Raw genomic sequence first — 16,218 nt, 5'->3', positions numbered from 1 at the left:
GATCTGTATTGAAACTTACATAATATTTCAATGAAGTAAAGCTCATAATTAACACGTATCTCCTAAAAACTAATTTGTTTTCATGAGCACTGAACAGAACTGTACTGAAATTGAATGAGAGCTTAATCATATTTCTATAATTGTTTATTTTTTTTGTAAGAAAGCAAAAGTTGTGCTTTTTGACCTGTTCTAGTTAGTATAAGTTTTCTCAATTTGCTTGTTGGTTACCAGGGCTGCTAGCAGACAGCACCACTTGGAGAGTGCCCTGGTGAGGTGTGGCCAGCTCAAAGATGCCCTGGGGGTACTGAAGGAGTGGCTGCTGGCGCAGGAGGGTTCTCTTGACCCCAAGGCACCTCTACCCATAGACACGGATTCCATCAATCATACCATACAACACAATAAGGCTAGAGCTCTTTTTTCAACTAAGAAAAGTTTTTCAACTATGATAAGTTTTTCAATTATGGAAGCCATCGAAAATGCAAGCAACAATTAGACTCCTGGAAACTTCGGTCTTTTGGTATGTAACTTTTTAAAATGGCTGAAGTTTGAAGCATTAAATATTTACGCATAACTTAACTATAAGGTCCAATGTTTTATCCTGACACTTGATTATTGAGTAATTATTTTGTCTTCTTACAATGAATGTCTCTGTTTCCAGGCCCTAATGCGTGAACTGTCCACCCGCCAAAAGAGCATCGACAGTCTGGTTCGCAGTGCAACTGAGCAAGGAGACGACACTCTGAAGGAGCAGTTGGCAGAGCTGGTCGCCCACTGGAAGACAGTGAACCAGCTGGCAGCTCAGAGGAAAGATAGACTAGAGCAGTTGCTTGCAGAGGCCAAAATGCTAGATGAAGGATTCAAAGGTACGTCCAGAGTAAAATTAGATAATAACATTAAGGTTTTGTACTCCGAGTACGCCAGATTGTTTACAAATGGGCTCAAATTGCTACTCAAATGTCGACGTACTATTTTTCATTCCTTGGCTCACATTCGCATTTTGATTAAGAATCTAGCGCAGAATCTGAAATTGAGTCACAATCAACTTCGAGTGTTCAAAGTGATGGTAATTTTGTGTTGTACTTTGAGAGTTAATGGTTCGGGTCAATTGTAAACTGAGCATTTCTTGCTAAGTCTAAGATTTTATTCTGAAATAGATGAGCCGTTTTTGGCAAATTCAATGCTAGCTTGAACTCTGAATTCTTAGAAATGTACATGTGGATGGGAGAAGCGGAACAACGTGTGCGTTTCCACGGACCGCTTCCGGACGAAGTGGAGAAACTAGACCAGATGCTGCTGGAACACACTGAGTTCTCATCTCTGATGAACCAGGAGCAGTCCTACTACCTGGACGGCGTGGTTAAGAAGGGAGAAGATATGATCAAGAGGAGTGCTCTGTTGATTCAGCCCAATGGAGGTGCTCTGAACACAATTGCGGCCGCTAGTAACCAGAAAATGAGACGGGAGATACAAGCAGTAACTGACAAGTGAGTCGATCGGATTCTTTCATACCACTGTCTTTATAATTACGCTATAGAAGTTCATTGTAAAAAGTTTGGCTTCAGTTTTTTAATTTTGCAGTTTTTAAGAGTAATATACGTAGTGAAGACTCTTAAATAGGTATTGCTGATTTTGTTTTTTTTTTAGGAAAAATTTTTAAAATTTGTTCACGCTCAATTTTGATTTTTCGCGGCTTGACTTTGATTTCTTTTTTTTTAGCTCAGTGCATTTCTATGGTTAAAAGGAAGGCAAGCAAAATCTACTATCGAACAGCAAAATTGTAAAGGTCACGAAAAACGTGATCAAATTCTAATTGTGAAAATAGAAATCAATTATCAGATTTCCCAGCGAAATAAAAGTTCTACTTATTGATCCAGTTTTCTCAAATTGAGTTAATTTCAACAAAAAAGTTTCCATCATAATTTGTTCTTCAAATTCAAAAAGCTTTAAGGCCATCTAATTTTTTTATTCGAAATTCAAAAGTTGAAGATTTTTGAAAAAACAAGTCGTTTTTTTTTATTTTTCTTGCGTTCATTGCTCTTTTCCAACTGTCAGTTGGCGATGTTTTGGATACCAAACAGCAATCAAGCTCTCTTTGGAGTTGTTTTTTTTTGTAAATTTATTCCGATACAGAGATAATGGCCGCGAGGAGAGTTAATATAACTTGAATCCGTTCCGGCTTATTAATAAGATGACACTTATGTTGTAGTACTATGTTTTTATAAAGGTGTGCAACCGTGTTACATTGGGTACTTTCAACCTTTTCTCTGTAGGTGGTCGGAAGTGAGTGGTTTGATGGGATTGAAGACTGACCAGCTGAATGGGGCTCTGAATGCTGCCAGACAGTCGGAACTGCTGCTGGAAGACATGGTGGCATGGATGTCTCGCACAGAAGACACCCTCGCCCATGCATCACAACACCCAATTCCGAATGATGTAGGCATCTTCATAGTTTATATCAATCTAAGACACGGTTCTCTAAAATGAGGTTATTTGATTTTTCTGAAAACTTTGCGTTAATTTAAAAAAATTAGCTTTTTCCAATGAAATGGTACCCGTAAACGATATGCTGTACTACATATTAATAGATGTTTCCATTTCTCGGGTAAAATCAACTGTTATTTAAATCAACAAATTGTGTCAATTGAATACAACATGTGAATTCATTATCAATCTAATTTTAGTTGGACGCAATCGAAGGTCTTCTAACTGAGCACGAGGAACTAGAAGATGAGATGACCAACCGGCAACTGGACATGGATCGACTTCTATCTGGACCCAACTTTTCCCTCAACACCACAACCCAGAGATCCCGGGGCCACCAGAGAGGAGCGGGCACGGGGGCGGCTAGCAGGGCTTCGTCTACTGATACGAACCCACTGTCGGCTATTCCGGACGGGATTGCGAGCAAGATGGTGGACAAGAAGGGAAGGAAGACTAAGATTCCGATCAAAGCGGGATACAAGAATTCAGCAACGGACAAAGCGAGGTACGTTCAGCTGCTGTTATTTCTAATTTAACTCGATTTCGAATAAAATGTTTCTTTAGACTCAATAATATTCAAGTTCTTTCCTTTTTTAAGTGTTAATGAACGTAGTGAAGACACTTATATTGTTCGAGGTTATTTTTTTTTCAGATTTTTTGCAGGAGAAAGTCCTAAAATTGCTTACGCCGCATTTGATCTTTTGCGGCTTGAGATTTGAATTCTTTTTAAGTTCCACTCGAGTTCATATGGTAAAGCAAGGTAAAAATAGGTTCTCCAATTATAAAAGCAGAAAGGGCGCAAAAAATGTGAATGACTTCAAGTTGAAAATGGCTCATTGACATTTTCCCACCTGTATGATGTCTGTGTTTTTTTTTTATTACGCTTGAGATAAGCAAGCGTTATTAAGTGGAAATATACGCCTTTTGTTGGTTTACTAACTTGTTTAATAAAAGAGTTATTTGCGCCGCTATCATCTGAGCAGCTGACATGACTAATTTCTTGACAATTTACATTTAACTACTAGGTACTAATATCTACTGCTTTATTACATACTGTTACTCAATAACTGCTCATAAATGCTTTGTCTAAGTGTTCAATATTAACTTTTTAGGATGATTATTTTTCGGCTTCATAGTTGTTGACTTAAGCATTGTCGGCTTAGTTTTCAAATTTTTGAATCTGATTTATGTATGTGCGTGTTCTAATGCCATCAAGCATGTAGGAACAGGACAATGTTTTTTTCTTTGATTTTCATTTAATTCATATTAATTTAGTTTATGTTTTTTTAGTCCTCGGCTTAAGTTTCCCTATAATTAAAGTGCCATATCTTCTGTGACACACTTGGCTTAGCGATAAAGTATATGCCTGGGACGACAGCCGTCCTGAGTTCGAATACGGTTAGGACCTGTTGTAAACTGAAAAAGTTTTCCTACAAAAAATGTCTGCCCATCGTTTGTCTGATTACTTTTTGTCACCTTAGTTGCCACAGTGCGTCTTGTTTTTGTGATTAAGGCAATTTTTACTATAATTAAAGCCTTCTTAATTTAAAACTTCTTGCAATCTGTAAGATGATCAGCCCTAATTCTATTTGTTTTCCCGGTTAAATGTCATTTTGTCCCAAGTCAACATCAACTTGCCCCACAAGACAACTTGTCCTATGTCATCTTGTCCCAGATAATAAATAATTAAAATTTGCCTGAGATTCTTTGATATCCTCATAGCACATAATGTCGGCCTTTACATAAAAGACGTTTTCGCTGAGCAATTAAACTTGAAACAAAATGCGGATTCATTAAAACATGTGCGGAATCAAAATGGGTTCAAAGCATGCTTGAACAAATTGAAAGCCGCAAAATTTCAACGCATTAATCTTAGTCAAAAAATCAAGAGTTCAAAACTCGAAGAACTAAAAAATTTTAACTTGAAAGCATGAAAGAGAAAAAGTGCTGGTACTACCCTACCCTAAAACCCTCATACTGAGTACTCCAGTATAGGGGCGGGGTGAGGGAAAGAGCAAAGTTATTGAAGTATTGGCCTCTATCACCACCAAAATTATGGGCTCTCTACGGTGGGTATAAGTTGAAAAAGTGATGTTTTAAAAATCATTAAAAAATGCAACAAAATGCCGACACTTTAAAATTTACGAAAGAGTTAAATGAGCAAGTGCATATAAATAATCAACAATCTGGTCTTTGTTGAAATTACTGGAAATGTTTTGGATTTTCGCATGAATATCGCGATATTTCTTCCGACTCTGGTTTTGCGTCCCCCATAGCTTTCAAAACGTTAAATTTTTGATTTGTGGAGTCCAATTGAATCTTCTTTAGAAAAACGTAGAGGCTTCGGTGGCTCCCTTGAAATAACGCTGTCACTCCGAGATGCTAGCCTTCAACGGCGTTTATCGTTCGGATCAAACCTTCCGTTGCTTCTTGTGAATGATTCCAGAGACTCAGAGGAAACAGGGGCTGCAAACTGTTTCGTCCTTTTGTTTTTCCCCTTTAATGTAACTGTTCTGGAAGTTTGAAGCAAGCTCTTATATTTTATCTGCCACACGTTGCTCGAGATCTAAACGATCAACCTCATGCTCAATTTCCTCGATAACGCTCTCAAACGATTGTTCGACTAAATCAGTTGGAACAAAACTTAAGGCGGGTATTAAACGGAGAGCTCGGCTTAGTTCATAATAGTTTTCATACAATTTTTTCAAACGAAGCTCATTTATTTGGCGTAAAAATGCTTGGCCGAGGTGAAAGTAACATTTTTTGATCGAAGACTAGATATGCATTTGCGAAAGCATTGACGGCGGCTCGTTCAAAATCAATAAGAATCCTTGGTGGCTGCGCATTATCCGAGACAGTATAAATAGCTTTCAGGAGCTTTACATATGTATGTTCTGTTTTGCTAGGGAGTAGAGCATAAAATCTAGATGGGTAGAAACACTCAATTTTAATATGTACAGTATAAAGCTGGTAAAATGCATCGGGCAAAATTGGAATGTGCCGTCGCAAAGCCAGAGAGAATTGTAAATTCGGAGGGCATGAGCATTATCCCACTCACCAAAGATTAAAATTAGTTCAGGGTCCATGACTCCACTGTCGAATAAACAGAAATCAGTATACTCCGTTGGATTTACAAAATGCCTTTAATGATTGGAGCAGATGGAGCCAGATTCTTTTTGTGGCGGTTAAGAACTCTGTTTGTTGCTGCTAGACTTGGCAAGGATAACTGAACTGCTTTTTCGTCTGATGCTTCCTGGAGACAAGTCGCAATTATATTGCTCATAACAGGTTCTATTTGCTGCGTGGCCTCTTTTTTCATTTGATGTATCATCTTGTTTGTTTCAATTTTTCCCGGTCTTACATCGTGGCTATGTTCGCTTTTGGTAGATACCAGTTCATCTGCAGCTGTTACAGCGAGCATTCGGAACTTGTAGGAACTGTTTCTCGCGCATCTCCAGTGTTCAGTTATTTATGTTGTTTGCTGTTTCGTGAAGTCGTGTCCGTCAATAATTAGCGTTCGTTTGTTTCGTTGAGATATTCCCCACGTAGTTTGACCCATAATAATTAAGTTGTATGTTTGAACAAAAAAGTTTAAACAATGACGCTAAAAAATTTTTTGGTGTTTTGTTCTGTTTCAATAGCGTTGATTGCTGTTTATTGTCAAAAGTTTAAGTTTAATTAACAAAGTTATTTTTGATATTTGAGGCTCAATTTAAACAATTGAGGCTCAATTCAAACAATTTTCAGTCAGTTTCTTTTCTTATCTCAAAACGAGTTCAGTTTATCGCTAGCACTTGCTGATCCTAAGCATTAATCGATTTGAACATCGAATAATTAACTAGAAGTGTTAATTGTTGGACAAAACGGCATAGGACAAGTTGTCATATGAGCTAGTTGGCTTAGGACAAGTTTTCATATAGGGCAATTTAGTATAGGGCAAGTTGGCATAGGGCCAGTTGGCATAGGGCCAGTTGTCCTGGGGCAAATAGTCGTGACACCGTTTTCCCTTCTATATTTTTTTCGCTGAAAAGTTTTATTCGGCCTTTTATGTCGACTCAATCATTGAAAGTTGCGTTGTTTGAAAAGTTAATGGTAATTGTAAAGTATTTTTACCCTTTTGTAGTTCCCAAAAATGCGGGGGGTTTAAGTATAGATTTTTGTCGATTTTCGAATTTTCATGCCAACAATTACAACGGCTCAAGTATTTTCGGCTTAGTTGCAACTAACTTTTGCTTTTTTAATTCTGACAAATATGATTCTTGAAGAAGTGTCTTCTGCTAATTGAAGATTTTTCGAGACAAATGTATGAGGTTTTTGTAGTTTGCTCAACTTATTTATTCACTTTTTTACCGACGTAATAGCAACCTTCTCATTTTCTCTCCGATAATTTTTTCATTTACTTTTTTCAATTGGTTTTCATTTACTTTCCGAACTGCTTTCATTAAATCTCGAACTCCGAGCTCAAGTGGAAATATGAGCATCGAAACTATTTCAGAAGCACTAGATCACCAAGCGTGAACTCCTCCTCCCCCGACCGCAGTGGCCAGGCCAGTCCCAGAAGTGGAAGCCACTCCGGCATCGGACCCTCACGCGCTATTGGAGGCGGCACCGGCACTACTCTCCGCCAAGCAGACAGTCGGGACTCCCTGGTCAGCGGAACGAGTAGTGTGGGTACTGGCAGTAGACACGGAGGCAGTAGGGGTGAATGGAGTTCGAACCCCAGGGTGCTTCAGGCGAAGAGGAAATATCAGAGATTATGGCTGCAGGCTATGGAGAGGAAAAGAAAATTGAACGCTGTCAAGGAACAGATACTCGAGGTGAGTAGAATAATATTGTTATGATTTTTTTCTTCCTAGGTTGTTTAATGATGGCAAGTTATAAGTGTAACGAGATGGTCAGATACTGAAACCTCTACTTAATTGATGAAAAGCTATCTATACTTACTGGTATGTTCAAAAATATTCTTGTATTTTTTGCAGCCTGATTCTGGAAATTTATGGTGATTTTCAACAAAAGAATACGAACCTTCTTCTATGGCTTTTTTTCAATGCTACTCAACTGATGCAGAAATCATTCTTTGCTTTCATCAATTTTCTCTTGTTTCCAGGAAACGGCGCTGGAGAACTTCAGCTTCGAGGAGTGGAGACGGAACTACATGAAGTGGATGCAGCACAAGAAGAGCAGAGTGATCGACTTCTTCCGCAAACAGGACACTGACTGCGACGGCAAAGTGACCAAGCAACAGTTCATAGACGGCATCATTAAGTCAGGTAAACACACACACAAACACACTCAGAGCAAGAAATTTTCATCGTGTGTGACGTCATATTGGAAGATAATTTCACCCCAATGTTTATCATTTTACCACATTTAAAAAGTTTTTTTTATGGATTTCTCGTTACTTTATCTAGTAAATGATGGACATGACTTAGCAACCAAGCAGTGATTACTATATTTGCAGGCGAAGATCTGGATCTGAAATGAATAAAACAATGACCTTAAAAAATTAGGCCAAAAGTTTTTCTTAAACTTATAAAATTTCACCAATTGTGTCATTTGTCTGTCTTTTTCCTCCTTGATTTTACCGTGTGTTTGCCCCAATACAGCCAGAGGAACAGGTAATAATATTGATTGCATTGGCTGGCATTTTGTTCACAATGCGCCTTTTCAGTTGCTTTTGCAATTTTTTAGAAGTTGGTTGCATGCGATGTGCTCCATACATGAACCTGCAATTGAATTGGATGTCGCAACAGTTTTGTTGCTTTGTTCGTTCTTTGTTTGGTGGAGCAGTTATGGAAATTAAAGAACAATTAATCTTAATATTGTTGTAAAATATAATAAGATCCTTTATGTGTGCAGAAATGATTGGCCAGTCCAGCACTACGATATTTTAAATCTTTTTAAGCAATCGAATCAAATGAAAAATTTGCGCTAGAATTTTGGTTGTGTTTGTTTTTGAAAAATAAAGTCAAATGGGGAGTTTTGGGGCGGTTTATCAGTGGGCCTAAATCGGCACCTGATGTATTATCATAAGTGATTATTTTTTGTTGAAAGACTTGAGGATAAATCACTGAAACCTTCATTAAAATAGCGCTTGTCCGTTCTTTTTCGTTCATTCCAAGTCCGTAACTGCACGTGAAATCAAATGCAAGTGAAGTAAATGTTGTCAGAACACAACCCGATTGATGTTTGCTTGTTTTTAGAAGAGGGGTCCACTAGTTATCAACGAGGTAAAGTAGCAGTTATGGGCGCACCATTATATTTAAGTTTACTCGCATACTTAACAATCAGTTTAATGGAATTGCGGATGATGTTAACCGAAAGTTCAGTTACAAGCTTCCTGTGTGCTTACTGCTTCCTTATAATCCGATAAAATATCTATATTATCGGCCAGATATATTTCAAAAATACAACTCAACCAAAAAAAAACGAAAACAGTTTTTGTTCTGTTACACGTCACAAAATTCAAACCATGCGTATATTATTGGCGTCAAATTTTGTTCCTTTCTTAAAAACTTGTGCATTTCAATCAAAGTTTCGATTGTCAGAAAAACTGTCGTTTAAAAACACAGCACTAATAGCGTTTTCGTTCAAACTTTGTTAACGTTGTTAACGTTTTGTAGCTCAAATTCATTTATCATGTCTTGACCCTTTTTTTAGGATTCACAACGAACCGGACTGAAATGAATGCTGTCGCAGACATATTTGATAGTGACCAGGACGGCTACATAGACTATCAGGAGTTCATGTCCGCTTTGAGACCAGACAGGGTCAGGGCGGGTCAAGGGTCAAGTGCCCTCGGAGGTCCAGGGAGGAAGGTGTCCCGAGGGGGAAGTAGTGACGAGGAGAAGATCATGACGGAGTTGAAGAGACAGATATCACATTGCACTTGTTGCAAACAGTTTATGGTCATACAAGTTGGAGACGGAAAGTACAGGGTATGTTTTGTAATGAACCGCCATGGTTTACTCTTGAATTGATACGGAAATTCAAAATGTGGTGAACGCTCTGGGTAATCTGAATTTAATTATTGGCTAATGGGCCTATTTATTTCGTTTTCATTCTATAAATGGAAGATCTTGCTTACTGATAGGAATTTTGTGGTAGTTTCGAGAAAAATTGTTCAAGTAATAGCAAACTCAAATGGGTTTCAGTTTGGAGAGTCGCAGCGCATGCGGCTGGTGCGAGTGTTGAGGGCAACAGTAATGGTGCGAGTAGGCGGGGGGTGGCAAGCACTCGAGGAGTTCCTTGTCAAAAACGACCCTTGCAGAGGTAAACAAACATTTCTATATAGTTATGGCAAAATTAGCGAGAGAGTATGATATTTAAGTCCACAGCAATATTTTGTAATGTTTTCACTTCTTGATATTGATCAGTTGATTCACAAAAAAAGTTTCTACAAAAAAGTTCAAGATGTTCCAAATTTTCGAAAATTCCTTCCAGCTGTATATGGAATCATCGTTCATTCATTGTGAGCTTTTAAACTTCTAATCGAGTTTGTTGGATTTAAATTTTTTTTGTCATTTGAAAGACTGCAGATCTCAGCGCCGGAGGACTAAAACCTCCGTAGGGGGCTTGCCAAATGGGGGCTACTCTTTCAACTCACTATGTAGCACCCCCTCAGCCACTGCTATTTGCGACTCATGTCCTAGCGACAAAGCAAGGGCATGTTGCCAGACATTACTTAGTTCGGCCTCGTATCCTTCTTCGGCTCTCTGTCCGAGTTGTAAACCACTTGATAATGTCGACGCTGGAAATCCGAATAGTATTCCAGCTACTAAAGCCACGGCTGCGAACATCCCATCTCCCAAATATGGTAAAAATCTCATATCAGATCACGAGAGATAGAAAAACATGGTAGTGGGTGTTTCACAAGGAAAAAATTTTGGATTTGATAATGTATCCCTGCTGAATCCGAAGTTTCGAGTGAGAATTTTTAACTACAGAAAACATAGAGTAGAATTAATGGCGTGGTGAAGTTTTGTTTCGTTTTTCCCAAATAATGAATGATAGTGGTAGAAGGTTATCTATTGAATCAGAAGGGTTTCTATGTCAGAATGAAAATGTTAATAAAAAACGACAGTTCGCAGTTTTAATGATTAAGTATCTCTAGTCATCCTAGAACTCTTTCTTCATCATTTCAGGTTGTTTAAATTTATTATCAAATATTTTTGACGGATTAAATTGACAAGTTTTATATTAGTATAAAATTAGCTGTGACCCAAAAAGTTGAGTTTATCCAAATAAAGAAATTGAGTTACCGTCCTGCGAATTTTCAAGCTAAGTGTGTGATACACACATTTCTTTTCCTTCGCCTGTTGAACTGGTTACAGGAACTTTTCTGTCCCAATCTAACGGTGTCTTGTATTTCGCTGCAGTGCTATACACTGTGCCTACTAAAGGACCTAAGTGCAGGTAACTAATAACCAGAACCACCCCTGTATATCCGCATTATTTGCAAGTTAGTTCATAACACATGCACGATTGAAAAGAACGTAATAAGCATTCGAGTTGCACTGTTTTGACGAATGAGCATGTTTGTTGGTGTTCCTCAAGTAAATCTAAAAATGTTCCGCAAGTAAAATTTTCCTCAAAACGAACCCATGTCAAATTACAAATGGTGTTCAACTTCAAAAGCTTGCAGAATTAGTGAAAATTTATAGGCTGTACCTTATTCACTTTCTTTTGTTTTTGAAATGAAATCGATATTTGTTTTGTAGTAAACAACTGCACCCGTTTTAGTCATAGTAATTCAGGACTCAGGTAAGACTACCTTGTTTTGCGGTGACTCGGATCCTTTTCACATCCTTCTCTTCTTTGGACATAAAAATTTACTTTCAATGTGTGTTATTAAGCAAAGGGTTTAGCAATAGATTTTCATAGTCAGTAAAAGTTGAACCAAACAAATATTTTTTTAAAAGATTACTGTAAAAACCAGTTAGACCCTTGTTGTATTATCTCGAAATTTTTTTAAATTAGACGCCACTATTAGTGCAAAATATTATTTCATTGACCATATCTTTACAAGTGGAGCGCGAAGCCTTTAATTTATAGACAAAAACCTGAATTTTTTTAGTTGCATGCGATTAACTGAAATGTGTTACTGTGTTTTACAGCGATCACGGTTATCCCGGCCGAATGCCTTCCCACGCGCCGACTGGCATTCCAATAAAAAGGAGAAAATTCCCAAAGTCAAGGTCAAAAAATTACAGAACAAATTGAGCATTTGGTTGTGGTGTTGAATGTCGTTTAAATCCTTTCTGCCTATAAGATAACAATCCAACAGCATAACTTCAAAAATGTTGCGTTCATACTATATATAAAGTTTGTGAGCTTCAAATTTCAGCGTGAGTGGTTTGGTTGTACATTTGGTTTTCGGTTGCTTTCCTATTTAGTTTTCTATAAATTGATCACAGCTCAGCTTGCCTTGCTTTTTCTGGTGCTTGTGTGACGTTAACTTTTAACTGGTCATCTTTCTCTTTTTTCAGCGCCTGGGCGCATTAGCTTAGAGGTCAAAGACCAGCAGCATTTTTTTGGCGACGGGACTGCAACTAATTTGAACTCGAAGCAAATGCCCACCAAACTACAATCCAATAACAAAGCTTCGAACCCAATTTTATTCAAAAAACCATCTAATGACTCTCTATGGACGTTCAAATCACGCAACCAAACATCAGCAAGAGATAGACAAAAAGACATTTTGACAACTGTTCAACAACAACATCAAGGGGAGCTCAAAAGGGTGAAAGAGTTGCCCAATGAACCGTACATTACAGAAGATCAGCACAAATCGTCGTCACAAAGTGCTCCAAGAAGTCCACGCACACCTAGGATTTCTACTGGTGAGAGATTTTACTGTTCGAACGGGTTTTACTGACACAGAAACATTGGAGTTTCTGAAAGCTGAGAGTTCATATTGGCCACGAAATTTCCACTCAAGTAGTCGTTTGCAATCAAATAGGTTTTTATTTGAACAAAAATTGGTTTTCAAAGAACGAAGTGCCTGCTTCATTCACTTGGTCGACAGGTGTTTCAGGAAAAAAGATGTTTACTCTCTTGTAAAATTTTGGCGCTTTGACTTTTGATGTCTTTTAATTAGATTTGCATCATTTGCTTATTACACTCCAATAACAAAAAGTGAAAATGGCAAGTAAAGATTTACGAATAATATTAGGTTATAAATTCTAATATAGTAAAGAAAAACTGTTTCAGCTGTTCGAAACTGAAGTTTTCTCTCATGGAACATCACAATGAAAATCAAAAGCTTTTTGAATTTCAAAAAATTCATCTTTCTTTCGGCTTCTTTGAATTAATTTACGCCTAGTCAACTGTATGTTGATTCGACTGGTTAATATTGTGTTAAGCTATGTATCAATAGTTTTTTCTAAAGTATAAAAAGGCAGAAACCGTTGAGGATTCGATTCTTTGTTCAGCGCCACTATCTTCATATTTCTGAGGTATGACGCTTGAATTGGGAAGTTCGTTTTCATTTGATGTATTTCTTAACCAAGGATTTCATGGCATGACTAACCCGAAAAGGTATAATGTCACATCGCAAGGGAATGCTACTGATTTTTTTTAAACTTTAAGTATAGTGTTAACCTTTATCAAATCTTATTATTAATCATATCGAGACCATATTTTTCGGTTACGAATCAGCTTTATTCTGAATTTTACAGATACTACTTCATTTTGAGCTGCATGTATAGACACTATGTCATGCTAGTTTTCACAGCAACAGAAAGAATCAATCAAGCATGTCTCCCTTACCGCGGATGGTTACAAAAGTGAGATTTGGTGATTCAATTCCTTTTTCTAGTACAAATGACAGAAAAGCCTCCTCAGCAGAAAAGCCTCCTGAAGAGCTAGTCATTGAAGCATGTGGTTTTTGACCTTGATTGAGTTGTGCATGTAATTTTTTGTTACTTTTCTTGGATCCAAATGAAATGGTCCATTTTTCAGGCAACACCGGAATCCCAGCTCCATCGACCCGAATTGTGGATACCCAAAAACAGACATTTGTATCCACAGATATGAGCTCGCCACACTCGGGCAGGACTAGTGGAGTCACTAACGTGCGAACTATTACGTCACAACTCAGAACTGTTCACACCCCTCACCAGCATCAATGCCATGCACAACCATCAGCAACGTCACGAGGTGTTACGTCATCCATGGTTACATCACCTACTCCTACGACACCGCCGAGTAGTAAAAAGGCAGAAAATGGTGCAAAAAATACGGCATCTTCCAGAATACCACTACCACAAACTAAAAAACTGTAGAAAAATACTTTTGAATGTTTGCGCGGATAACTGTCTTCGAATTATCGCAATATTCATAAGCATCAATTTCAACGAGCTTTCCATTTGCATCAAAAACCAATGCACAATTTTGTTAAGGTTCTAGATGCTATCAATGTTCTTCGTTTTCTTTTCTATTACTTTAGCTTTGGTTCATGAAAGGACATGACCATTAATTCCTATTCTTTGATTCTATCACCTTTTCTGTGCTGGCTAGAAATTTATCAATTTAGAAATGCTACAATATTTTGAAAATCAACTTTTTTATAATTCGTGTAAAATTGAATGAATGAATGCTGTATTTGAATGTTTAGAAACTAGTTTATATTAGCAATTAATGCACAGCAAATCTTGCTCTCACGTGAGTTGGGAATTTTTAACTAACAGAGTAAATTATCGATTCATTTTTGTATCCTTTGAGAATTTGCTTTGATTTGCAATTTAAATTTAAACTATCGACTTCAATGCTTTTCCAGAATTGCTTCTAAGATTTTTAACATATATGCGCATCGTTTTTTTGCAGCAAACCAATTTTCAAAAAAATGAAAAGTTTTTTTTGTGCTTGCAAGCATTCATTTCCAGGGGTTTATTTTCATTTCCATAAAGAGCTGTAATTTTAGAAGGCTATGTTTCAATCATGTTTAAATAAAAACAAGACTGCTCGTATCAGGGCGAAGCCCGGAATGTTCCGACTGCTTTTTAAGGTCTATGATGCAGTAATAACTTTAAAAAATTAAACGTAATGAACTAAAGTGAAAAGTTTTACAAAAAAAAATTGAGGTTTTTGTAAAAATGATCTCCAAACACGCGCCATTTAAAGTACAAAGTGATAGATTTCGCCCCTGGTAAAAAAACTATTATGGCAAAAAAGCTTGCTTCGACCAATTTGGAACAATTTCTAAAACGGAAAAAATCTCCGCTAACGCATTAATAGCGCGAAATATATCGCGCGTTAATTGATCCAAAACGGCAATATTTAAACCAACATGACCTTATGAAAAACAATCACAGGTGCTTTTTCAATTTTAAGCTCAAGATAAGAATACTTTTGGGAAGTAATAAAAATGTTCCGTCAAAAATGGCCAGATAAAAAGTCGAAAGTTTTCAGAAGAAAAAAATCACCCGAGCACAAATATTCCGTTACTTTCGTTACGAAAGTCGGAACAACAATATTACAAGATTGCTGCCCTAGCAGCATAGATTATCGTACAAGAAAGACCATTGGAAAGCAATAAAGCATTTTAATGACAAATTTGAAAAGTGAAAATGAAAACCAATTACGAATAGAAGGCAATTACTCTTTCTAATATGATTTTCTAAGTTAGACTTTATTCAAATTTTGAAAAGGTGACAAAGGAATTTTCAGGGTTTTTTTGCGGCAAAACAACACAACTAATTTTTTAATGAAGACATAAGAAATTAATTTGAAACTGTCAACGCATATTAAGGAAACATTTATAGAAATCGTGATGCTTCTTTTGTTACTTTTTTCTAAAAAAAACTGAAAAATCATCTGCTGAAAAGAAAACAAATTACGCTCTCCAAATGGCGCAAAAGCGAAATAATTTAAATTTTGAAGGTGGATTTTAATTATTTTCATCCATTTTTTTGAGTTGGGGTAGTTTTATTACACAATTTTTAATCATAAACTGTTTTGGAAATTAGAAGAAAAAACAAAGCTATTTTTATTTTCTATTTTTCGGCTTTATTTAAACAAATCAGAATTAAAAAAATCAATTCAGCATGTTTTTAGATTACCTTGTGTCAAATGACACTTTTTAAACTGTTGGTTGGATATTTTTTCAAAAATTTAATTTTAAACGATACTTAAGACTGAACGAGTTTATGGCAATTTTCTTGTTTTGAAAACTGCTACAAGAAAAAGTCATTAATGTACTGTTTTAATAGTCACTAACGCTCATTAACGTTTTTTCGAATGCATGTGTTTATTTGTGTATGTGTTTTGGGTTGGTTAAAATCGAATTTAAATACAAAGATAGAAATTGCTGAAAGCAGATGAAAAACTCATCTATCTTTAGCAAATAATGAATTGAGCCTGAATGGCAACAAAAAGCAGATCAGTTTTTCTTAGAAAATATTTTGTAGAACACAGGATAACTTCAAAGAGAAAAATTATAAACTACTCTTTTTAATTTTCTCCCGCCATGAGTAGTATAAGTTTGTATAACTGTAGCTCAGAAGGTTCTTTTTGGTGTTTTTCTCCAGACAAACTGCAAATTTTAACGAGTCTTTATGAAAAATTTTTAAGCATCAGTCGAAAGATATTGCCGTCCTCAAAATGGCTCAAAATAAAAAAATTAACCTGAATTCATTATTTGTAAAGTTATTGGGGCTTAAGGATTGTCAATTTGTCAAATTTAGGATGACTAAAGTGGAATATACTTTGTCCTATTAACGCGTACGCTGAAGTTTC

The 16,218-nt window shown here is 36.7% G+C and overlaps 1 protein-coding gene across 14 annotated transcripts in view; it reads left to right on the top strand.

The window, feature by feature from the left end:
- The window catches only part of LOC134845504 (microtubule-actin cross-linking factor 1-like), a 52,482-nt gene extending 38,239 nt beyond the window's left edge, over nt 1–14,243 (top strand). For 2 of the 14 annotated variants that reach the window (XM_063862421.1, XM_063862413.1), the window contains 15 exons: nt 232–403; nt 659–863; nt 1,205–1,484; nt 2,271–2,433; nt 2,682–2,986; nt 6,977–7,298; nt 7,589–7,751; nt 8,088–8,099; nt 8,685–8,711; nt 9,142–9,419; nt 9,636–9,753; nt 10,013–10,297; nt 11,224–11,244; nt 11,970–12,323; nt 13,444–14,243. In XM_063862421.1, coding sequence (XP_063718491.1) covers nt 232–403; nt 659–863; nt 1,205–1,484; nt 2,271–2,433; nt 2,682–2,986; nt 6,977–7,298; nt 7,589–7,751; nt 8,088–8,099; nt 8,685–8,711; nt 9,142–9,419; nt 9,636–9,753; nt 10,013–10,297; nt 11,224–11,244; nt 11,970–12,323; nt 13,444–13,766 — 3,028 coding nt within the window. In that variant the 3' untranslated portion in view covers nt 13,767–14,243. The other 12 variants (XM_063862417.1, XM_063862426.1, XM_063862422.1 and 9 more) reach the window with 12 other exon arrangements.
- Nucleotides 14,244–16,218: the final 1,975 nt, after the last annotated feature.

Source organism: Symsagittifera roscoffensis, chromosome 5, assembly GCF_963678635.1.
Source record: "Symsagittifera roscoffensis chromosome 5, txSymRosc1.1, whole genome shotgun sequence".
NCBI classification, from domain to species: Eukaryota; Metazoa; Xenacoelomorpha; order Acoela; family Convolutidae; genus Symsagittifera; species Symsagittifera roscoffensis.
Note: the sequence above shows the minus strand (reverse complement) of the source record. Positions and strands in the feature narration are given on the sequence as shown.